The sequence below is a fragment of the Rhipicephalus microplus genome, unplaced genomic scaffold, assembly GCF_043290135.1.
Source record: "Rhipicephalus microplus isolate Deutch F79 unplaced genomic scaffold, USDA_Rmic scaffold_18, whole genome shotgun sequence".
NCBI classification, from domain to species: Eukaryota; Metazoa; Arthropoda; class Arachnida; order Ixodida; family Ixodidae; genus Rhipicephalus; species Rhipicephalus microplus.
In genome coordinates this window covers 4,113,403-4,139,915 of record NW_027464591.1, presented here as the reverse complement: position 1 = coordinate 4,139,915, position 26,513 = coordinate 4,113,403, and the positions used below count along the sequence as shown (strand labels likewise).

The 26,513-nt window shown below is 42.9% G+C and overlaps 1 protein-coding gene across 4 annotated transcripts in view; it reads right to left on the bottom strand.

Annotated features, from left to right (window-relative positions):
- Positions 1-26,513, bottom strand: part of LOC142785096 (uncharacterized) — a 92,891-nt gene that overhangs the window by 52,609 nt on the left and 13,769 nt on the right. For 2 of the 4 annotated variants that reach the window (XM_075883506.1, XM_075883509.1), the window contains exons 3-5: positions 2,575-2,652; positions 2,135-2,236; positions 1,342-1,426 (exon numbers count right to left, since the gene is read on the bottom strand). In XM_075883506.1, coding sequence (XP_075739621.1) covers positions 1,342-1,426; positions 2,135-2,236; positions 2,575-2,652 — 265 coding nt within the window. The remainder of the gene's footprint in view (positions 1-1,341; positions 1,427-2,134; positions 2,237-2,574; positions 2,653-26,513) is intronic. The other 2 variants (XM_075883508.1, XM_075883510.1) reach the window with 1 other exon arrangement.

Below are 26,513 nucleotides of genomic sequence, written 5' to 3'. Positions count from 1 at the left end.
ATGTCCTCAACGAACATAGCAACACTCTCGTTCGGACGCTGATTTCGGGAATTGAGGAGCCGTTCCACTTGCTCCTTTCGGTCAGAGCTTCGGAAGCTATTCCGCAACTGGTTCCAAAACTCTGGCCTGGTTGTCATAGTGGCTTCATGGTTTTCGAACCAAGTGCGCGCAGAGTCCTCGAGGTAAAAGTAGACATACCGAAGCTTTCTCTGCTCGTTCCACTCGTTGATGCTGCCGCAAGCCAGTCGTCAATGTCCTCGTAAGGGTCACCGTGGAACGGCTTCGGGGTTCGCGGGGCATTGAAGAACCATGCAGGAGGCAGCATCAATGTCTCTTGGCTTTGCGTTCCCGCAATAGCCATAGTACTGCCGAGTTGTGGAAGTGGCCCCAATTCAGGTGATAGGCCTAGTTGTCGCCTGCTACGCTGTAGGTCAGCTGGTTCCTCCAAGTCGCGACTAGTGTCGGGATCTTGCTGCTGATTGCAGTGCATACAACACTACCCAGCACCTTCACCAGAAAATGTCACGTGATTCAGAAAGACCACAACGTCTGTTCACAGGAGAAGCAGCACTGGACGTCGAGCCGAAACGAACGTTAGACCACGAGCACAACAAAAACAGTCCTCTTCTTTTTCACACAATGGCACATACTCGCATTGGCATGGCTCAACCTCGTTCCAAGCCTGTGGCAATATGTTTTCTGCTAGATGGACATAGTTGTCCATTTTTACAGCTGTTTGAAAGTTCCTGTGTGTTTTTAGCAGCGATGACTGCACTATCCCGGCCTTTTTCGACGTAGTTTGAGGCCTCCCAAATGTGCCTACAAATTGCCGAATGGGCTTGTTTTTGTCGTGACGCCTGTCAAACAAAATTCGTTAAAGGGGCCCTGAAACACTTTTTCAAGTAACCATGGAATGAATTTACTAGACGAGTTTATTGCCTCACGAATTCAACGCTGCAAAAATTTTAAGAATCTGTTCAGTGCGAGTGGAGCTACAAAGGTATGTCGCATGCTGCAATTGCATTCTCTCTTCTCTCGTCCCAACAAAAGCGTTGGAAGCTAAGCAAGGAGGGGCGGCAGGGGCAAAAAAACTACATCACCCGCGCTTCGTGACCCTGAGCCCTTTTTTTCTTCTTTTTTTCCTTGAATGCGCGGCTTTTTCAGTGTGATCGCGCGCGCAGGCGTGGACAAGTAGCGGCCTCCTGCGGCGATCTCTGTAACGAGCTTTTTCGCTCACGGACAATTTTTCGCTCACAACCAACGGGGCCGAAGCCAACGGTGGATGTTCTGCGACACAAGCTCTCCAACGCTAACCCGTTAAAATGAGAAGGCACAACTCACTTGTCTTGACAGGCTCATCGTAGTATTCAGACGACACTCTGGACTGGTCATCATCAACCTCATATTCAGGCCGCACAACCTCCTGCTGCAAAGGGAAAAATTAAGAATTTTTTTTTTCTTAAACGGTGTTTTGGTAGCACGTACAATACACATTTTATGCAGAAAGTGTACGTAGACACTGATAATCTCCACAAGCATCTTTTGGCATGCATGTTAACGAATACTCAGAAAGCTACAACAGGCATTGACACAATCAGGCATGCGACTTAAGTGAAGCTGCGGCTTCACAATGCTGTTAGCATGAAAGGTTAAGGCATTCCAGGCAAATTCTTTGGCCAAACATGCCAAGCTTGGCAACACCTCTGTCAAGCCATCACTTTACTAATAGAGTCACTTGTCTAGTAGTGCAATGGTCCTACTAAACTCTTCTGTAGCATCAACATGCATATAAAGCATACTACGGAATCATTCTTGAATCAACCTATTTAGCTATATGGCTCGATGATGTCGAGAGAAACGATATGAGTAGAAAACTAAGATGTGTAATAAAATGAATTCACATGCTTTATTCAAATTAGGAATATCTGCAACATGACACACCTTTCTTAAACTATACTATCATGCCGTGTTTACTAATTAACCCTTGTGGACAAGACATACGACCCAAAGAAGGTCGTGATTATTGCACTAGAAAGAAGCACAGCGAAACTTTTTGCTTTTCTGTAAAAGCTTGAGAAAATGGTTCTAGGATACGGGCAATAATAATGTTCTTGCAAGCGTAGCGGGACCCTACCTTTATTTCTGGTACGGTGGTGTGGTTCTGTGGAGGTGACGAATGGCCCTCAACCTCTGGAGTCCAGGTGCTGATACCAGTTTCAGGGCTATAAGGATACACCTAGCAGCCACAAAACAATAAAGCCCCATTTAGTATTATATTGACTTAGATAACTTGGTACATACTTGGACCGACTCGCGATGCAGCACGACTTGGACTAAGACAGGAGGCACGTTCGTGTTTTACAGACGGCGCTCGTCTGCGTTTTATGTGCCTCCAGTCTTCGTCTTAAGTCACGCGGCATTCTGCCCAATTCAGTGCATACCTTCAGAGTGCTATGATAACAGCGTTTGAATCGTTACACAGCCGTGACACCAGTCTATGTGACAAGTTGCAAAGTTTTGTAAAGGATGCATGCCCTTTGATGTGGCACACCCACCAACAACAAGCATGCTTACCGAATCGTACGCCTTGAGCTTTTTCTTTCTGCAGGGAAGCTCACTTGCAGATTTCAGGTCAAGCTCCCAATAGGAACCCTGCATAAACATATGGCCAACAGCTTGAAATATAATAACAACACAGTGGGTGAGTAAATTTTGATATGAAAGTGCTGGGAGGGACTGTACAACACTAGCCCATACACAGCTAATTTAATCCGTGAGACATCAATCTTTTAAACGATATCAAGGAAAAGTTATTCTTGACTTAGCAGTGAATGCAAGAAAAGTGTATTACATATTACATATTAAATCTTGGTGGTAGAGGCAACTGATGCGATTCAGCAACATTACACTAAGAGAGTGACCGACAGCATCATCACCAGTGGTGCAGGCATCACGTCTAGAAGATGTGTGCTAGATTGATTTATATGTGAGGTTTAACGTCCCAAAACCACCATATGATAGAAGATGTGTACTAGATTTATTGATATATGGGGTTTAACACCCCAAAATCATCATATGATTATGAGAGACACCACAGTGGAGGGCTTCGGAAATTTCGACTACCTGGGATTCTTTACCGTGCACCCAAATCTGAGCACACGGGCCTACACCATTTCCGCCTCCATCGAAAATGCAGTGGCCGCACCCTGGATTCGATCCCACGACTTGCGGGTCAACAACCGAGTACCTTAGCCACCAGACCACAACGGCGGGGCAAGATGTGTTCTAGAAGTGACACTGACAACATACTGTCAGCATACTGAAATCATGCCAAGCACATCAATGCACTGGCTTGCACGAGAGTTATCTTGAGAAATGATTAGCATTGCAGAAAATATACCAAGTGCCTGAATTGAATTCACTAGCTCGCGTGTTGGACATTCTCAAAGGTGTTTAACACCACATGATAATGCTTGTACCATGGTGGTCAAGTAATCGGGCTTTGCTACTTGAAGCCCGCAGTTGAGATTCCAGCCATCAAAGCTTTTTATATATTTATGCTTATTTAATGACTGATTCACAAACGCCAGTTTGCACTTCACTGCAGCCTCCCCTTTTTCGTCTAGCCTCCAGAAATGGCAGCACTTGAGCCATCAGATTCAGATTTATCGAAGAGACAGTCCAATTGTACACACAATAGAATCTGTCCCAAGTGCACTTATGAAGGTCACTCCAACCCAACGACCTTTCTTTCTGCGAAATAGAAACCCCGAATTCCCTTCCCTGGATAATATTTTGAATTTAGAACATTTACATTTGAATTTAGAACATCTTAAGCTTCGGAATTCCCATGTTGTACTCTTCTGCCGCCAGTGCGTTGAGACAAGAGATTGCTGAATTTTCCAACTCTCCCCTTCCGAAACTTTCGCCACCCAAAAATTTTTTTCAGCTCAGGGAAAAGGTAGCTATAGCTAGGAGCATAGTCCAAACTGCAGGGTGGTGAATTAGCCGATTCAGTAACTTTGCAATTGCAGAAGCAGAGTGATGGCATGCATTGTCGCAAAGAAGCTTAGGAGCACCTGTTGTTAAGCTAGTCATTGAAGCATAACTCTATTTAAAGAATACGAACAATGTCAAACATAATAACAAAGGACACGGGATGAAACTTCCACGCTTAATCATGCCTACATTGTTTTTAAGTTTGTTTCAATTCACGTTCCTTAATCCAGAATTCTGTAGAGTTCTGAAGAAGCACAATTACTCCAGAAAGTGGCACAATAATAGTATGAATTGATTGTAGGGCCTTTTAGGGTGAAACACACTGAAACAACACCTTCATAATCCCAAAAAAACAGCTGCCATGACCTTACAGTATAGCTCAGCGGCTAGCTCACACAGCGCGTTGCTACACAGGTGCGATTGCGAATTTCAGTGAAGTCGCGTGTTTCTAAGGCAGCTCTCAATGCTAATCTCTTAGTAATTGTTGCCAAAGAACTTTAAAACATTCGATGTTGCCCAAGTGCCTAAGAACCATAGAAGCAAACTACAAGCAACTGGCCATAAATCTTTAATATGTTAAATAAATGATAGTATCGAAAAAATTTCCTAACTTTTTTTCTGTCCTCACAAGGTGTGACATTTACCTATTAGCACAAGCATGCCACATGCCTTAGGCAATAAAAAATAAAGGGGGAAGGGGGCTGGGGCAACTACCTGTACTGTGAGAAAACCCTAGAAGGACAAAATTTGAAAAAATAATATGCAAGAACATACATTATTAGCATAACAAAGCATATTATGCTACACTCACAAAGCCTGAATTATTTCTCGAAAGAAATATTCCCTGCTCATTCAAATCTGCAAAATATCACCACATGACAGTTTTTTTCTTTTACGTATAGCACTGTTCTTGTTTCACGTTGTGATGCTGCCTGACCTCTCATCGTAAATGGTAAAATCACTGGCTGGGATGGCATGTGAACAAAAAAAACAGGAACTCCGCTGTCATCAGATGGAGGAAGTTTAAAAACCCGCGAAACTCACACTGACAATAATAGCTGCTTTTGCAATGCGGACAGCTGACATTCCGGAAGCAACGCACCAGAGAAATGTCAAAGCAGTCACGAGAGACATGTTCAACAACAAAAAAGAACAGCCTCTCAGTCGGAGGCAAGGGCCAACATTTCGAGGCACAGACAGAGGCGCTTTGGCAGCTGTCTCCGCTGACAAAAGAAGGTTCAAAACGCTTGCAACGAAATAATGCCGCAAGAAATAGAACAAAGGCACTTCCATCAAAGTGTAGAAATTGCAAACTAGTTTTGAGGAAGCCCTCAGGTTGCAAGAAAATTCAGGAACAACCAAAACATTCAAACATTTTTCACCATCTAAACTAGTATAAATTAATTAAAGTCAGACATATGGTCACCGTCACCTCGGGCTATTAGGCAAATGCTTTCTTATTTTTGTACGTCGTGACATTATATGATAACCTCAGAAGCATATCTGCCAACCTGCCTAAAACACCCAAGCAAAGAAGAAGAGGGAGGACGGGTTGCCGACCTTTTTTTTGTATTTGTCGATCTGATGGATTTGACTTTTAGCGACAAGAGTAATTATGTTTTGTCACCATAAGAAAAAAGCGATGCGCTAAATTATTTTCCTTATTCTTGGCACCAAAAGAAAAAAAAAACATCACGAAAAACAAGAGGTGGGGAGGGGGGGTCTCAAACGAAAGCGCCAACACAGCGTTGCGGTCTCATAATGGCTTGGAGGGGCTGAACACAGGAGGGCAGGGTTTTCCACTAAGGTGAGAGTCTCAAAGGGGGAGCCGCAAATGCTCGCGAAATTTCGCGTCATCAAAACAACTCGCAAAAATATAGATTTCAATTAAAACAACTCGCGTATGTCTTCAAATGTGAGCGGACGGGACGGCGCGGCTGGATGCCACGAAAGCGCGGTCTAAGCTTTGGCTGTCCTCGCTACTAGATTCTTTTAGCCAGGAACGCCAAAACCGTTCTAGCTTTTTTACGTGTTTACCGCCTTTAATCTACCACTGCGTCAACCACGTGCCCTCGGACTCGTAGATAGCATCACCGCGACCGCGGTTTTGTGCGTGGCGATTGCGGAAAACGGAAGTTTTTTCAATCAGCGTGCCTTTAAAACTAAGTCGTTGTATACTATTTATGATTGCAACTGGCACGGTTTTGTCCACAAAAAACCACAAAGATGTTGCTTTCCGGAAACATCTCCGACTTTGCGGAAAGCAGCGTTGCTTTGACTGGTCAAGCGTTGGCGGTGCGCACATTTTCAGAGTCATGTAGGTAATGTTGTCGCTATACATGATCCTGTCGAACGACTGTGGCTTCGTTTACAGCGGTTGAAGCAACGACAATCACACACACTGTAAAATACAGTGCATGCGCTGGTCGCACGCGTACTTCCAAATCTTCGAGCCCGCTGCTCTCGATCGGCCTTTGTTCGGCGGTTTCGGTACTGAAGCAGGCTTGTGGCATGTTGCGAGCTTCGCGTCCGTGCTGTGAGGCATCGCCACCATCAAAATGACAGCGCACCGCCAGCGACGGCAAACAAAACGCTGTCTAAGCCTTTTTTTTTTTTCACAATTTTATTTGTAAGACTTGAGAATAGCACGCATAAAAAACTGCTTCACAATTAAATTTAAGCATTTATAAGCACAAATAGTGCGAATGCGTGGAAGATTGCAAAGTGACCCTTTTTACCTGGCCGCGCGAACCCAAGAACAAACAGTTCGGCCGCATTGCTCGTGAAAGGCAGGCGGATACGTTGATATTATTTACAAAAAGTTTGCTGAATACTGTCAATGAGGTGTTACGATATCTTCAGCTACAAAAATGCAGGAATGTTAGCGGTAAACCTTTACTTACTGCAGTGAAGTTTTTGTGGAGTACGATGAATAAATCAGTCAGCGCTGGACAGCTTCTGTGCTTTGGGCATCAGCGTTGGGGCTATGCGTAGTACGTACGTACCCGCTATGGGATGCATGCATATTATTCACTGCTGTACATGCTAAAACGTTACTTACAAGACCTTTATTTCATGTAAACATCGATTGACTTGCAATAAAACAACTTATTGCTGCAAGTTTGTGTGATCAGCGTTGTCATTTCGCTCGGCCTGTATGCAGCATCACTCACTTACTAAAGTAAGTATGCCAGATACTAGTGAGCTTCCAGTAAGTAGTTTACTGCATTGGACTATATATGTAAACGAGATAAATTGAGACAGAGAGCTGCTCTAACGAGCGGGAGACAGCCATGACGCAGAAGGAGACGACAACGGTGACGTCTGCTATGCGAACGGCCAGCCGCCATATCAAAACGCTCTGGTGCTTTAAAAACCATTTCGTTTTATATGCAGCTATAAATTATGCAAACAATATTCTTAGTTATTATTTGTTCGAAAAAGATATTTGAGTGCAGAAGATAATAAAAACTTTTTCAGTTGTCAGTAAAATAGTAATTTTCCCGTCTTTGTACAACTATCGCCGCAATTCAGACGGTGCTATCACCGCGTCCAATTTTCATCCTCATTGGCTCTATGGGCAAGTCATTCCGCTGACTGAAGTTCACATCACACGCCGCGATTCAAAAAAGTGTTTGAAACATTTGAATTTTGGCCCTATGGACACATGAATTTGACTGGGAAATTTTATGAATTTGTATCTGCCACGGTTTAGCATCACTGAGACTCTACTGTTCGTTTAGACAAACACTTCTGAAATTCGTTTATAATAAAATGCGGTGGGCTCACAAAAAGCCTGGAACAGACTGACCTGCATTTTTGTCAATGGAAATCTGGCACACAAATTTCGATTTCAGGAGATTTTCATGGCAATCGTACAAACGGAAGACACAGTGGAAATCCGGGAGTCTCCCGGACAATGCGGGAGACTTGTCAGGTATGTGATGATGATAACACCGATACATATTGTTTACGACTATACGTCCACCGTAACACTGTTCATTTAGTTGTTCAAGATAGCAGAGAATTGCAACCTAAATTTATCAGTAATGTAGTCAACAGCGCCGTTCACTCCGCACAGAAGCAAGAAATTCCCTTTGACACCGCGAGCTTGAAGTGGGAAACCGTAAATAGCATGTGTCAGCAGGTGTCAACAAGTGGGAAAACACCAGTGCATTATCATATTCATCATCACCTATGCCCCCACCAATGCAAGACAACGGCCGCCACCATGTTTCAATAATTAGCCCAGTCCTGTACATCTCGCAGCCACATTATCGTGCGAATTTCATGACAGCATTTGCCCGCCTTAATACCTGCCTCATCTTGCCGCGCGCTTGCCTTCCTTTGGAATAAAGTCGATTACTAAAAAGCAGTTATCTTGGCTCCTCAGAACATGCCTCGCCAATTTCTTCTCGATTTAGACTAAAGTTTTATTAGCGTACATTTGCTCTCTCACCCATTCTTATCTCTTCATAAGCCTCCAGGCTTCTACCCCATTGATAAGTATGAATAAGATGCAGGTGTAATATAGTTTCTTTAAAAGATAGCAGTAAAATATTATTCATCATTTCAAAATTCTTGCCTCGTGCACTCCACCCCACTCTTATCCTCCTGGTTATTTGAGTCTCACGGTTCGGATGTGCAATTCGGATATCTGGTTGGGATATGAGATACGCTACAGTACCTGTAGTAAGTAGACGTATTCCCTCACCACTACCAATGCCTTGCTACCTATCGGGAACCACCATTCATGATATGCAGCAAATTCACCAGTGTATATGTGCCAAAACAGAGAATTTAAACTATAAAAAAGTAAAAAAAAATGTTGGCAGCAGAAAATAGAAAAGTCAGCCATGCAAGCAGCCAAAAGGAGCGGAAGGGAAAGTGAACAAAATGAGACTCGAACATAGAATAAACGAGAAGAATTAAAACCAAGGCACAGTGAGGTCCAAGGAGCTCTGTCTGAGGTGAATCACAAGAAGCAGAACTGCAGCGGGTCACCAAATAATGTAGATGTCAAGAACACAACCAGTGACAGAGAAAGGCAGCTCGTGACTCGTGAGATCACTCAAAGTGCATGCCTGTTAAAGACAGCCAGCCTGCACAAGGAAAGTAATGCACAAGTTTGCACGAGCAACGCAACTTGCAAGCACCAACAACTCATAGGTGTGCAAGTTTAACTTCTAAGCACATAACACAAGAGTTTGTGATTGCAGAATCATGGTCTTAAAGAACACTTCTTCAGCATCAAGGACTTTGTAGCTACTACAATACTAAATGAAATACCCGCAGATGAATGTCACACTCGTGACATCTGCACAAGCTGCCAGGTAGATTTTTCCTTCCCTTTCTCAGAACGCTGATGAAAGGTTAAAATTCGCTTGCTCTAAATATTGATGAGGTGCTTCCACATATCAAAGCAATCGTATTCAAGTCTGCGAATAGCCAGAAAAAGAGAGAACACTCCACCATACGAAAACACTTGCGCAGAACAACATGCAACGTGAGCCACAAAGCAAAACTGTCGGTTCAACTTTGATACGAGTAACATGTACGCAAATCTGCAATTACGGAGCCCGTGATTCGCTACCCTGCTCAAAGAAAAGTTACTAAAGAACATCAACGAGAACACGTCAAAACAGATTGGCATTTGACGATACAGAAGCACATTTCAAGCGGCAATAAACTATAATGCATGACATAAACACAAGCTTGGGCAAACCCAAAGTACTCGATCACAACATAGCATGTGAGAGCGAACACAGTGAGCCCACGCTCTGCCATATTTGGGTCATGATACAAGCCAGCACTCCAACATAATCTGTACAAGGAGGGAAATACGTAAGCACAAAAAAAAAGGGGGGGGGGGGGGTCAAGGGAGAACTGTACAAGACCCATATGGTGGCTCAGCGCTCTCAAGCATTGCCTTTCTGGCTGATCTTTTTATATTTACTTTTTTTCCTACAGGAACTGTTTTGAATATGCTCACCGAATACATTATTTCATCATCACCATACAATTTTTGTACACTGCGGGACGAAGACCTCTTGAATTGATCCAAAATACGCCCCATCTTGTCAACAACTTATTTCACATTACTAACAACATTCCGCTATTCTTGACCTATAGTGATTCCCGTTTGCCAGTCATGATTATGATGCTGACAATGGTGATTAAAAAAATTTACTTAGCTGTTGCCGGGAACCCACTGCGATTGTTTTATAAGTGAACAAGTAATAGTTCCCTTATGCCCTCATATCATTTCTTCTCTGGTTATATTTAAGAGCTGGGGGTGTATAGAATCAAGAAAGCTCAACCCCCTCTCTCAATAAATACAAACAAAAAGAACAAAACAGTGTTTCTTTAATGTGAAGAGCAATCAGCTTCCTCTATAAATGTGTTAACACAAGCATTTCACAAAAGCATCTATGTTGCTTAAGATATGTAACCATCCCACTGGAAGTTTCCAGATGGCTCATTCACTGAGGCTTCCATTGACAAATGCTTCAGCAATTTACGAGGAGGGCAAACTGCACATGACACAGAGATGATGAACGCAACACGTATGCCCATGTTGTGATACGTATGCCCATGTTGTGATCTCTATATGTTTGTTAACTCCACTTCAGACTCCTCATATATTACGGATCTATACAAACTCGCCTAGTTTCCTGCTTTGTTGCCTGCAAGTGCACCAGCTTTTATCATACATCACACAGGGAATTCTGCTGCACATGCAATAATATAGCAAGCCATTTCGTAAAGCACAGAACATTTTTAATGCATGCCAAAATGAACTCAACTTTCCTGTAAAAAATAAAAAATGCAAGGAATTTTGTTGTGTCTTACATATACTGCAAGGGGACAAGTTCATCCATCATGTGGTGGATTAAATTGGATTACATTATAATTTATTTTTCTCATAACCAAGGATAGCAAAGCTATGCTACCAGGTACGAGTGATTCGTGTAAATTGTTATCGCATGTAAAAAACAATCCTCGTAAATACGTGTGTTCCCAGATGTAGCCCTCGACGAATGAAGGAACAGGAGGCTTTTCACAATAACATATCCTGAATGCCCGGAAGTGAGCAAGCCGCCTTTCGTTCAAAGGAATGCCGCTTTTTTTTCCTTCTTTTTTTCATAAAAGAAAAAAAAAAGAGCATCAGTTAGAGGTTAGGCCTTCTCTATATGTCATCCCCTGTCAATTAACGATGAGTCATACGATCCATACAAGAGAGCACCTGCATGCCATGTGTTTTCATTTTATATTTTGTATGACCGAGCTATTATAAAACGCATGTGCAAGAACACTTCACAGCTGTGTCGTTATTTGCGCAGTAGCATCACTGCGACAAGGGCAGTCGGGAAGTATTGTTGAGTACTAATAAATATATACAAAAGCCTGCGAAGCAGAACTAGAAGAGCAGCTGGGAGATGTGTTCAGCAATGTGCACGTGCAATGCCACACCAATGCATCAAGAACAGACTGAACTTCACGCACTTCCAGACTGAACTTCACGCACTTCCATGTGCAAAGACTGAACTTTATGCACTTCTATGTCAACAAGTTCACTCACAGAACAATGGCAAATGTTCCACATATGCACGCAGACAGCCATGCTATTCTTCCCAGGCATCTGTTCAGCCAAGCCTCTTGCTGATAATCACTTTTCGATTTAAATAAAGTGTTCTACAATTCCCAAAGGAGTTCTCTGTCATGTCTCGAAGCATTAGTTTACAACCTACATATACATTTGCAAAAGGCTCTATCGTTTTTTTTCCTTGCGTATCATGACAGTGGCCACACATTTTGGTGAACAAAGCCACATCGCAGGCACTAGCTTAGACGCTCCAGTGAAAACAAGAGCTGTGTAATAAGTGTGAAGTGTTCAAGGAATGTTAAAATGCCACAAGACGTTCCACGGTGGCAAAGCGAAAAGTGGAGATTCAGCGCTATAATGTCACGTACCATGCTTTGCACGAAAACTTGAACATGTAAAAGACTGTGACGTAACTGTGCCAATAACACTTTTATCATGAGCTGCCACGGTCAGTGCAGGGCTAATGAAAGAGTTCTTTATTTTGTCTACGTTTAATACTTTCAAAAAATCTGAAATTGACGCATGCAAACTCTACAAGAAAGGCATGCCGTACAAGACTGCCAGACAGGCAGAACTATTTGCCAATGAAGATGCTTGCAAACCAAAAAGCGTAATGTGTCATTCCCGGACATCTCATGTGTCAGCATAACGAGCTTCAAACAATCTTCAAACATGCTTATCGTCTGGGCCGACATGGAGTGGAACATTGAAGAATTACTCTTTAGAACAACCAAAAAAATCACCCGCGTATCTAAATACTTTGATGACATGCGTACCCTCTAACTTTTTGTGCAGTAGATTGCCCATTTTGGCTAACAGCATATCACTTAGTAAAGGTGCTATGCACGAGCGGAATTAAGGTTCCTTGGAAGTATTGGCGCGCGCAATAGTCTCCGGAATCGTTTCCTTAAATTTCTTGGTTTTTGTCTTTTTGCCTTACTCATCTTTGCATTATTCATCTATTGTCACATGGTTTTTTGCCTCCTATATATGGTTTCGTGCTCTGCACAATAAACTCAGTTGGAAGTTAGCACTCATCTTCTTGTCTTTTAGTCGTCGTTCTGAGCTCGTGCTATAACAATCGTCACGACCTACCAGCTAGTCCAAACCACCACACTTTCAACCTAAAGTGGCTACATGCAGTATCAATGTGCAAATGGTTGCCAGTAGTATACTAACGCAGGGACAAAACCTTTTGAAACAATGCTATCAGCTGCTCAAGCTCATTTATTTATGCTACAAACAATAATTTTTTAAACATATTCTGCTTTTCTCATGACATAACTAGGTACAGTGTGTGCCCACTGTTGCTGTAGTATAATTTTCACCTAATTAGCAATTATCAAGAGCTTTATGAAGTTTTCAGTGGGTACATTATTAGCATGTGCCCTCATTCGTGCCGAATTGGGTCATTCGGTTCATATGCTGCTGTTGCAATTACAAACAACACCTAAGGTATTTCTCAGGCAATGGGTGGAATTGAGCGCACGAAGGCTTATTTGTACGTCATTATGAGAGAGCACAGCTGGCAGATGCGGCTTAGTTAAATGGTGAAAACAAGGCCACGAATTTTTCCAGATCACAGAGAATAGTGTGGCTCACACAAAAATTGTCCAAAGCACCACAAATCTTGATTCAATACTGTCCGAGTCAACAGACCATACGGCTAAATGATTGGGGGCCGTATTACCCAAGCCAGCCATATACCATGTAGCAAGTACTATTGGTTTAAAGACTTATTCGCAGATGGCACGAGCCACAATATAAGCTGCCCTTGTCAATATATGAAAGCTGTCGTTCACTACCGCAAATGTTAAATTTCTAAATTTTTCGTTGCTCGTAGAATGCACATGCTCTTCAGATGTGAAGCAAAGCCAGAAAAAGGTGCCCAGCTCACACTACTACATGACGATTTCTACGTTCCCTTGGACAGCGATGTCAGTTTGCGCTAATGTAATGACATTGAATTTCTTGGAGTGCCTTTGAGATGCAAAAGCTGTCCCAAACTACAGCCCTCCAAATGCTAGACGATTCCTAGCTTTCTCACCAAGAATAAATATCAAACGTTTACTTATGTATGAAGTATGAAGTGAAGTTAATTTTTTTTTTCACACAAAGGGGAAAGCCGGGGTTAAAGCCTGGAGTGCCTGACAAAGGCCTCGGTTTTCTTGTGCAGCTTGGCATCAATAAACGCAAACACATTATTCCAAATTTAGCTGCATTTGCCAGTGTACCACAATGCCACTGTTAAGCCTGTAGTGTATACAAGATACAAAGTATTTTAAAAAGCACAAACCAGTACAAAATACTAACTTATACAGACTTATACTTCAGGTTCGAAACTGAAAATTATGGCTTCAGTTCACAAAAACATATACTAGCATTTGTTGGTATACTTATGGTCAATGAGCAGCGTAACGTCAATGTGGCAGTAATAGTTCTTTTAGCGTCTGTATGCAATAAAATAAAAATAATTGATGTAGAAAGCATTATAGCTCACAACATATCCGGTAACTAAAAGGCTAACAGTCAGACGTAATTCACTGAGCTTGTTAAAAGCAATGAGGGCGGTACGATGACGTAGTAGCCCTTAATGAAGCCTCAAGCGTGAATTGGCTCCACAAAAAAAAGGGGGAATGTTTCAGCAGACAAAAATAGCATTCATCTAGCCAGCCAACATTAAATAATAATTACGTCACTCTGCTTGAAGAGACCTGACACAAGGCTTCAATATTTGAAATTAGTAAGTGTAGCATAAAACAAACACACTCATAGTAACGTCAACCCAATCTTGCAATTCTCATGAAATTAATAGGATGAGCATTTCTGCACAAGCCAGCACCATTTTCCTTCACAGGATCAAGTGGCATCAAAGTTGTAGTTGCGAAGTCACGCGCTCCCATTTCTCCAAGAGCTTATTGCTCGATCGCCACAATGAATCTGTTTAATATACAAGTACAGGCTGAACATATATTTTCACTATCTTTCAACCAGTCAAAACATGCACATGGAAAAATAAGCTGAGAAAACATGAATAGTTGCAAGCTTTTTTAAGACATGACACATAGCCTACAACAACAATATACAGCAGCACGAATCCCCCCGTTCACCTCACACAGAAGCTCGCTCAGGCATGCGTGGCATTTGTTCACCAACTCCACATCCCAATATGTCACAATGTTCTAGTGGAACCTCGGATGCTTTACGTGAGAACCAATGACTTTAACCTTTATTGCATGTTCACATCTACGCATAACCACCCCCATACACATGCATGCGCAATCGCATTTGCTACAATAAGCCAAGAGATTGCTCTGAAGTTTTAAGTAAGAAAAACAAGAAAAAACAAACAACATATTCAAAGTGTGGCTTTGCAACGAAATAATGCAGTCACTTTCTCAACTCAATCTAGTAGCTGAACGCAAACACATACGAAAACCAAAAAAAAAGTTAGCATTGTGTTCATGGAGATATGACAATGGCCACGAAGTGATCACGGACATTTTGCAGCATATCAAGACACGCTGACAGATTTAGAATTGTTCTGGTGGCAGCATAGCGAGTGACATTTCTTACAACAGCTGCACTTCAGCAAGCATTTATGCAGGAAAATGGCATGTGTAGGTTTCAATGGCAAGTCTAAAGCGATGGGCAGCAACTAGGAAGGAGCTACGCAGCTGCAGAATTTTAAGCATGCCATTATAAAATGCCAGGCAAACATGCAAGAAAACATGTCTTCAAGCAGCACTGACTTGCAGAAAATAAAAAAGAAAAAAAACATTTCAAAGACCTTATATTGCAAATGTCATGTGACAGCCCTTTAGTTCGAGGCAAATTTGTGGGGTGACCAGCTGAAACACAAAGCAGAAGAGCACTGACGCAAGAGATGAGTAAAGACATGGAAGGATGAAAGGCATTCGATGGAAAACGGATATCTTAATGAAAGCAGTAGAGACATTTTTACAAGTAACAGAAACTCTAGAAAAGATGCTCTTGCAGATCTCCGCTCATTTTAATGACATAGACCACAAATTATTCAGCAATTCATGCTTCGCTTCACAGAACTACACGAATGTGTTCCAAAAACACAGTGACAATTTAACGAACAAAAATCAAAATGTCTTTTTGCTTGCTGATTTCGCACTTAAAAATTTCACAGGTTTGTTTACAAACATTCAGTGAACTATGTGGCAAACCACTGATATATGCATATTTGCCAAGAAAAAAGTGGCTGAAGTATTTTTTGAGTTACATTTGCTACGTACTTCATTGTTAGTCACGACAGATTCTAAGACAAATACTGTACATAACATTTGCATGTGCCCCTCCCCCTTTTTTTATTCTGTTTTGACTGAAGGTGCTCCCTGCACATCAAGAACAATACATCAATGGTGAGAATACATGAATAATGAAGGATCAATGAAAATGACTTCATGAGCAGCAACAATAGCTAACTTAAGAAGCAGCACGAATCTTTAAATTTTTTTCCTTTTGCTTCTTGATGAATTTTTTTATGAAACTTGCGAAGTTCATGCTGAAGTACACAATTATTTCTCTTGTATAATATATGCTTTTCAAAATACCAAACAGTTCATCGGCTTTTTTCAGGAAAGGTATTTTCAAAACTGGGAGAATTACAAGGTAAATAAGCATGTCATAATACTCTTGTCATAATAAGATTGAATGTTCTAAACTAACTTGAACAAAAGTTATTGTATGCTAACATTCATGAGCCAGCCCACGTCAAGGTTTTTATAGGTTTTATTGAAAGTTTATTGAAATTAAGGTGGGATATCATTCGTGAATGTTCAACTCGTTAAACTTGAGTTCAAATGATTTCAGAATGGCTCTCGTTTTACTGCATAGTTCTTCCTCCAGATTATTCAGACATGCTGAATTACTTTGTAACTCTTTTATTCAAAGAAAAATTTCACTCAGAAGGCACATGAAATGCTTGATAATTTAAAAATTATAACTAATCATACTTGGAATTCAACCCCGCAACCTATGTGTCACGAGTCAGGCAACTAGAGAACCATAGTGAGTAAGGCAATCTTTTGTGCTTTTTTTTTCTATAATAAGATATTGGTAAAAACAGGACATATGTATGTGCACACCTTTCTTTGTAGTTTTTCCGGTACCTTATAAAAGCTACAGTGAGTTCTGTCTCTCTCTCCCTCTCTAGCAGTATGCTAATATAGCCAAAACGTTTCTTGAATCCTCTGCATCCCTTCAAGCACATCTCCCTGGACCCCCTAAAAAAGGGACACCATTCCTTCAGGTTTGATAATAATAACAAGGTAAGTAATGGTACGTGAGCAGGTTTCAGTTTGAAAAAGGTAATAATGTCTTAAGAGACTCACATAACAAAAAGCTGCAAGGGTTTGAAGAAAAATGCTCTCGCGATACAACAGCCCTTCAAAGCACGGCTCCATCACAAATGCCACGACAAGAGCTCGACCTCTGCCCTTCAATAACAAAAAAAAAAAGGAGGAGCTAAAATGACATTCAAGCGAGGGCAAGTGACATGCTGAGATCTGCACATGGTGCGTGTACTGACGTACAATGGCTTGTCGAAATGTGCAGAGGCTATTAATGCTGATGGCACGCAAAAAGAAAGGAAAGCAACAAAACAGGAGGCTCGCCAAAGATTATCCGACAGGCAGTGCCTTAACTGTGTTGAACCAAAGGACTGCCAAATGGCTAGGTATCAAATTCTCTGCCTTTCACAAACCAGGGCTGATGGAAAGGGGTACAAAGAATAAAGTGTATCAAATGCCTGCTATATGATGCCTAAGACAGTTGATGTAGCACATTCCAAATTCCCCTCACAAGCATGTTACAAAATAAGGCGAGAACTTAAAAGGATACTGAACAAAATTTTGCCGCTTAGATTATCAGCCAAGTTGAAAGATCGGACCCCGAAATAGATAGAAACAACCTTCATCCCAAGCAGCAATTACGAAAATAACAATTTCAATGAACAGACTGTCACACGTGACCGTGTTGTGAACTGGAGAAGCTGACGTTTGGAGACGTCACACACTTGAAACGGGCAAGTCAACAATGCCACCCGTGGCTCGCGTCTTTTCGACTCGCTCAACTACCACTTCGGTTCCCTAACAGGTACGCACAACAACAGCAGTGCACAATGCTTAGGGCTGGGGCAAAGCACAAGCGTTTTTGTGGAAGGGAAAGAGTGGGATGATAGGAGAGGTAAATAAAAGGAAGAGAAGGACAAGAACACGTGCATCCTGCATGCTTTTTTTTTTATTGGATATAAAATAAACGAAGGAGTTTTTGTCACCATTACTTGGCGACGGCTACCCCTTTCGAGTTGATTGGTACAAATAAAAAATATTTAAGAAAAACAGTAACATACAGTCCTACTTGGGTGAGAGCAAAAGTTCTCCTATGGGCAGAACAAACACGTAGACGCCACGCTCACTTTTAACTTTTGTCCACTCAGTATTCGTCACAAATCTTCGTTTCTTCGAAGACATGTTGCGGCACCTTCATTGCTTTGCCGTTTATTTTGGATGGCCATGGACCTAGTATTTTATTCAACGTAAATGGCCGCTCGGGATCTAACTTATGCAGTTCCTGTTCTAGTCGCCTTCGGTGTGTGTCATGTTTCAGACAGTCGAGCAAGAGGTGACAGATATCCTCATCGTCGTAGCTGCATGAACATGCTGACGATGTTGCACACTGAATACGAAGTAGGAAGTGCTTTGTGTAAGTAGTTCCGAGTCATAGACGATGAATGAGTGTATCGATACGTCTTGGGAGGTCACGGTCTAATTGGTATTCAAGATTAGGATCAACAGAATATAGGATCGATTCTTTGTTATGTCTGTGAACCAGGTAGACAGGCATAATTCACGTTTTGTTGTTTTTAAAATTCTATTTACATCATATTGAGATACCGGAATGAGGCATGTTTGTGTAGAATTATGAGTGGTTTTCAACAACTCGTCCGCCATTTCATTTCCCTTAATTCCGCAGTGACTGGGAACCGACTAAAATGCCACTCAATGATCCGACTTCGTAGCTTCTAAGAGCTCTTTTAGTATAGCATATACTATACGCACATCAATGTGTCTTGAAGTGGCATTTTCCACACATGCCAGTGCTGCCAGAGTGTCTGTAATTACCACCCATTTTCTTGGTGTCGTTGACAGTATAATAAAGTTTATGGCTAGCAAAATCGCTACGAGCTTTGACGATGTTGAAGAGGAGAGGTGGGCCAGCCGAGATGCATATTCTTCGTGTAATTCCGGAATTATGAATGCTGATGTCGCTGTCTCTTTGGTGACGGAGCCGTCATTGTACACGTGAGTGTATCCTTGGTACCTGTCAAACAGATGATGCGATGCCAACTGCTGTGCGGCAACGGTTGGCACTTCATGTTTGCTGCGAAGTCCTTGTATTGACGTTTCAATAGTTGGTAGCTCAAGCAGCCATGGAGGGTTGTTTTGGTCCAGTGGCCAATGTGTCGACACAGGAAGTTGGGAAATGTACAGTTGGTACACATGGTGTATTTGCGCTGCAACACGGTTCACGATGTTGGGTATGAGCAGATGAGAAGGGTGTTGCGTGGCTAGATGAAAGAAATGCCGACATGTCTCCACATTTCTAATTACTATAAAGTTGGGTTCTCTTGCCTCTGCCAGTGTCAGAGAACTTGATGTTGCCTGCGGAACCCCCAGACATATGCGCAAGCTTCGTGCTTGTAACAGCTGAAGTCGGTGTAGCGATGTCTGGGAGATGTTGCGGAAAACTGGCGTAGAGTAGGCAATTTTCTGTCGGATTAGTACACAATGAACGTGGAGTAGAGACGCTGAAGTAGCGCCCCATTTTGTTCCCGCGATGCGACGTATAACATTTATGGTGCCGTTCACTTGATTTTCCAGATCAGCAATATGCTGACTCCATCCGAGTTGGCTATCTAAGGTAACGCCAAGGAAGCGATGCTTTCGTGTGATTTCGATTCTCTGGCCATCCACAAAAAGCCTCAAGTTTTTCACTGTCTTTCTCGTGAATGGCAGAACTACAGATTTGGCGTGAGAAATCTACATGCCTCGCTCTTTGAGGTAATCACTTATCGCATTTAGCCCTTATTTAAGCCGTTGTTCGATCACTTCAAGTGATTTGTGAAACGTCCATATGAATTTGTCGTCTGCATACATTGATATGTTCAAGGCTTCGGGCAGCACTTCTGGAAGACCTGCCATTGCAGCATTGAAAAAAAGTGGACTTAGAACGCTTCCTTGGGGTACACCTCTGCTTATGTTGAAAGATCGCTGTCTCCGTTATTGGTTGAAATGTATATTTGTCTGTTACGGAGGAAGTTGGCGATCCATTGAAGGATACGACCGTGAACCCACAGTGAGGTAAGCCCATGCAGCATAGAAAGATGGCTCACAGTGTCGAACACCTTCTTAATGTCTATGAACGCCGCAACAGCCATGTTTCCACAGCTCGTCTCATGTTCTACAAATGTAACGAGGTCAAAGACGCAGTCCATGGTGCATCGCCTTCGTCCGAGGCCAGCCATCTGCTCTGGGAGAGAGTTGTTAGCGTCAATCCACCACTGTAATCTTCAGTCAACCATTTTTTTCCATGACTTTAGATACACAGCTAGTGAGACTAAGTGTTCAGAACGAGTCAAGCGAAAGCGGTGATTTACCGGACTTCAGCAGTGGGACGATTCTCGCGACCTTCAAACACATTGGAAAGTACGCCTTTGCCCACATGTCGTTATATATTCGTAGAAGAACTGGCATGCCGTTGGGTACTACATTTTTCAGAACACCGTACGATACGTTGACGGGACCAGTTGCCGTTCTTACGCACGTTAGTGATAGAGCAGTACGCAACTCTAGTAGAGAATACGTGTTATCCAGTTGGGCATGTGATAAAGCGTACGCATCTTGGATTTGCTGCTCTACAGAACTAGGCAGTGCAGTAGTGTTGTGAACCAATATCCCAGTTTCAGTCAGCATTACTCAAAACCTATTAGAAACATCAAATTCGGATAATCCAAGAGATATAGCCAATGCTCTGAATGGGTTTCGCTGGGATACTGGATGACTTGGAGCAGCGATTGTTTGCCAGATTTTTGGAAGTGAAGCAAATGGGGTCAATGAATTGCAGAAATCATGCCATTTTTTTCGACCAAACTTTTGCATGTGTCTGTTTGATTAAATGTGTGTGGCCCGACTCTTCTTGTAATCTTCTAGCTTCCCTGTGCGGCGATATCGACATTCTGCTCATCTTCTAATTGCTCGTAGGCGCTCATAGTCTGCATCTACACTGCAGTGGCCCGCTGGGACAGCCGTAAACCTTGTCGCACAGGAGTAACTGCTTTTAATGCAGGACATAAATGTATCCAGTTCATTATCTCTCATCAAGTCACATCCAGTATGTTCACGAAATAGTTTCCATTCAGTTAGCTTTGAAATCAATGTGGTCGTTTGTACTTGCATTTTTGGGTGTTGCATGAGAACTGGGTAATGGTCACTCCCTCGTGTTTCGAGGTCTGTACACCAGTTCATATCTCCTGCAATGTCAGGGGAGGCTATAGCCAAATCTAGACAGCTGGCATAATTATTACCTCTTAAAAACATTACTGATCCATCATTCAGTACAACAAGACCAAATCGATCAATTGCATTCGCGCCTTCTTTGCGCCAATTGCTTTCGCGCCAGTTCGCGCCTTCTTCGAAGTAACACACTCATTGTTGGCGTTAGGTGTCGTCGAGGGGCCGTCGCAGTCCTCCTCGGGTCCGTGAAAAACGGGGTTATCTTGCTGTTTGGACGCATTCATCACTTCGTCATCTGATGGGCGCCGAGAAGAATGGCCCCCACCAGTAGCCGAAGCTTTCGGACGTCGTGGCAGCCTAACATAAGGCTTCGGCGTCTTGGAGACATGGCGCCTGGTGCACCGCGAAGGTGGTGGCCAAATCTTGGCAGTAAGATGCACAAGACGAGTAAGAAAACTTACTAAATTAGCAAAAAAACATCAGCGCTAAGAAGCCCACACCCAGTGATTATCCACTTCATCTTCCTTTTCCCCATGCTCTTTGGTGAGTGTGATATCACGGCTCACTCTTGCGAGTAACCGCCGTGCGCTGACAATCCAACAAAAATACAACCAAATGTTCAAAAATATGGGAAATAAACTGGAAGATGATTTAGACACCAACCAAAAGTTTTGAAGAAACCCGATGTTTCAAAACCGACTCGGTTCCTTCCTCAGGGGTGACTGCGGCGCTACGTAGCAGCAGCGTCTTCAAAGCACTCGCAGGGGCGGATAATGGCCCCCCCCTCTCTCTCTCCTTTTGCCATGGAGCGCATACGCTTGTGCTTTGCCCCAGCCCTAAGCTTTGAGTACTGCTGTTCCTGTGCATACTGGTTTAGGAACTGAAGTGGGAGTTGGGCGAGTCGAGAAGACGCGGGCAACGGCTGGCATTGTTGACTTGCCCAAGGGAAATAAACTCCATTTATCTAAACAGTGGCATCTTCCAAGTCAAATTTCGAAGTTTCATCAGCTTCCCAATTCTTGTTCAGTATCCCTTTAAAGGCACACTAAAGAGAAAAACTATTTCTCCCTCATTATCGCACCACCTTTTCACAATGTTGAAAGCATCATTCTCACCGCAAGACGTTTGGTAAGCAAAAAGACAATACATAAGGTAATACTGCCTTCCCATTCCAAGACGTCTGGACGAGCATGACGGCATCTTGTATGATTTACTCTTCCTTTTGATGAGTAGAGAGTAGCCTCACTGTATTTTCTGGATACCAGAGACTGAAGTTTACAAAAATTTTATCACATCAATCTGCCCAATATACACAGAAAAGACTGAAACCTGCGACATTACGCTGACATTAACGATCCGAAATTCCAGCGTGAAATTCAAGAACGAAACGTTTTAGCCTCATTTTTTTTTTCGGTAATGATCCCATGGTAGCTAAATGGATACCAATAGAGTTGTCAAAGAATAACTTGTCTGCCTAAACAGCCTTTTGCGATAAGTGGCAAGATACTTCAAGTTTTAAAGGAACATGTTAGCTTAGAACATGTAGTAACCGCAGAGCCAAACCGTAAGAGTGATAAAAGTGGCAGATCTCACATACTGTGGCAATTGATGATATGCGAAGCACGAATGAGGAAGGTTGATATGTCACTTTAAAATGAGCACATTACGAGGTGGCATAAATTATGCCGTACATGACTTCCATGCCATGATTATCATGTTTGGAAGTATCATTTACCTTCACTGTTCATGTCACGTAATACTAAATTTCGTTGATGTGCAGCTAGCAAAACGGCTGCTGCACGCTATGAGCATAGCATGTAATCATGTTTCACATGACATGCATATCATGTTTAAATGTGTCATTTACCTTCGCCGTCCATTCACGACACATGATACCAGATTTCGTATATGTGGAGCTAGCGAAACGGCCGCAAGCACGCTATGAGCGTAGTATGTAATCATGTTTTACGTGACACGCATATCAAATTATCATGTTTGAATGTGTCATTTACCTTTGTCGTCCATTCACGCCACCTAATACCGAATTTCGTATATTTGGAGCTAGTGAAATGGTCACGAGGACGCTATGAGCGTAGCAGGTAGTCATGTTTTACATGACATGCATATCATGATTATCATGTTTGGATGTGTCATTTGCCTTCGTGATCCATTCATGTCACTGAAAGGACTGCGAATGCATGTGTGATATGTTGTCATGTTCTTACATGACAGTCATGTTCTTACATGACATGAACATGACATGGTTTTCATGTTTGCACCAGTCATATACATTCGTCATCCCTTGACCTCACATAAGACCAAATTTGATATATGTGAAGCCAGCGAAACGACTGCGAGCGCAGCATGAGCATGGTGTGTAGTCATGACTGGGCAAAACATCAAAATTATGACATACATGTCATGATTTCCGCGTTAGGGTCTGTCACTTGTGTTCGCTATGCATTTTTGTCATACCATACCAGTTTTGCAAAATCTCATGTGAACGAAACTACCGCAAGAGCAGCAAGACCATGAAATGTAAATCATGACATACATGTCATGATTTTCATGTTATGACTAATCAATTATGTTCAGGATACAGTCATGTTATGCCATACCAATTTCGGTATCGATATAAATTTCGGTGTCGGTACCATTATTGAGACGGGAAGGAGTGGGCGGCTAGATAGATAGATAAATAGATAGATACGCTCAAAGTCGCCGATGTTCGCCAAGAAATGCTTCACATTTAATAACTAGAACAATAAGAATGGGGTATAGCATGTTCAGCAAGCGTTCTCAAGTCATGAATGGTAGTCTACCAATATCCCTCACCAGCAAGGTGCATCTTACCGGTCTGTGGTATGCAACGTTGAGTAAACAATCGGACGAACACAGGAAGTAAAGATGCGCAAATGTTTGCGCTTCTTTTCTTTACTTCCTGTGTTCGTCCCAATGTTTGCACAATGTTACATACCACAGACATGCACCAACTCACCCAGCAAAAAGTTCTTAAATCTTATCAGTACTTGCCTACGGAGCAGAAACCTAGAGGCTTACAAAAACGGTTCAACTTAGAGGATGACGCGGAGAGTGATGGCAAAAAAATTACAGGTGTAACCTTAAAGGGCCAGTAAACAATCTCCGACTTTTTTTTACACCCTGTGAAAAAGGTCGCCAACTCGTACAGTAGACCGCTGCGATCACATTTTCTACATATTACAGCGCTGCACACCACGCAAACTCTTAATCTCGAAAAAATAATCCCGTGCCTGTTTCTTTCCCTTAACCGATCCTCCCCATACGCACGCAGTGACAAAAGCTTGCCCATGGGCAACTTTACACACAACTGAGCTCGTCGATTGGTCCTTTAGCCTACGAAACGGTGTCATGGCCCTACGGTGATGCAGTTTCAGTTGCGCAGTCCATATTTTCATATTTCTGCGCTGCCCTTTGCCGTTTTGTAGAGCCCAAGACTACCGGAAGAAGCGGTATTGCCAGAACGAAAGCACCAAGATAAAAAGGGGTTTCGATACTTTGCCGTTAGAGGAGGGGTGCTCCTCAAACTGCGTTTTTTCTCCACGCCGCTATGATATACGCTCATGTCGGGAATGCCCTGCTCAGTCGTTCGCTGCGGACCGATGACATATTGTTGATGTCGTGTGACGTTGTCGTGGCAGGGTCAGAATGACAAGGACATGTGCTCATGTTGGGGATGCCCTGCTCGGTCATTCGCTCAGCATGGTGAGCTTCGCCTTTTCCCTTTCCATGGCAGAGAAGGGTGGCATGACCGCGCGAAAATTTAAAACAAACTCAAAGCGATGTTCTAACCCCTGTAACTTCCTTAATATGGCATGCATTTGCAAAATTTTTGCAGCAGCATGTTCACATAGCCAAAGTACATTTCTCTTCATAACAACTTTAAGAGCTCAGGGTTGTTTACTGGCTCTTTAAGAGACAGAGAGCATAGTGGGTCAGGAAACAAACGGGGCTTGAGAATATCATAGTTGAAATATAGGAAGAAACGGTCAAGAACCAGGCACGTAGTGCAAAGGCAGGATGACAGCTGGTCTTTAAAGGGACACTAAAGTCAAATAACAATTTACGTGAGAGTGAAATCTCAATGCATGACGTCTAACACGACAACATTATCAACTAACAGTACCCTACTTGCGGAGAAATTAAGATACCGTATTTACTCGATTCTACCGCGCCCTCGATTGTAACGCGCACCCGATTTCCACCGCGAAAAAAAAAAAAAAAAAACGTAAGACATCGATTGCAACGCGCACCCATTTTTTTTTGCTGGCCCGCACGATCACACCACTCGAAAAAACGATTCCTTTCGGGATTGTCTTCCATTTAAATATGAGGTACGGGCGAAGCTTGTGCCCATCTGACGTGTAACAGAGCATTGCCGTCACTGTAGTTTTACCGTGGACCGATGTCAGCACGCGAACTTGCTTCGCCCCCTTCTTCTCGACAGTTGTGGTGCCAGGCATGTCGAAGTAAAGAGGCGTCTGATCGGCATTCCAGATTTGCCCAAGCAGGTAGCCATTGTTGCGCCGCAAGTTTAGGACGAACCTCTGAAAACTGTAAAGCTTTTCATCGTACTTCTCCGCAAAAGTTTTCGCATATGCATGTTCCCCTTCGGAGGGAAGAGCCTTTCCTCTTCATATAGTTAATTAGCCAGCACCTGCTCGCTTTAAACAGGCTCCGCATTAGACTTTTTTCTAAGACTAATTGCATAGCCCGCACTTGGAGCAGTTCTGTCGTCATGGGCCGCTGTGCCACTCGCTCCTCAAGCACATACTCGCGGAGCAGCTCTTCAATTTGCGGAAACCGACCCTGCTGTGGTTCACTGAAGCCTTTGCGTGAAGCTTTGCTGTCCACAATCTTCTGCTTTTTGTTTCCGCCGGTCCCGCACGCACGTTTCGAGAAGGACCACGATGCGGCCCGATTTCCGTCCGTTTCTGCACACGCGATGACTTTTCTTTTAAAAGCGGCATCGTGGTGCACTCGAGTTTTTGGAGTCGGCCCTTCCGAGTCGTCGATGCTAATGCACTACTAGATGACGAACTTCTCAGCACACGTACGAAGTGCCGCACATGGTAAACACATAGGCAGAAATAGCCGACGCACCATGCCAACGCACGTAGGGGGCGGCCATTTTGGATTTGCGATGGCAATAGATTGACCGTAATTTTTTTGTTCGTACTCGATTCTAACGCGCATGCGATTTATGAACTCGCTTAACCGGAAAAAAGGTGCGCGTTAGATTCGAGTAATTACGGTAAATGCACGAGAACACATGCGCAACGATAGGACATTCGCAAAATGATCCAGATTACGTCAAAGATACA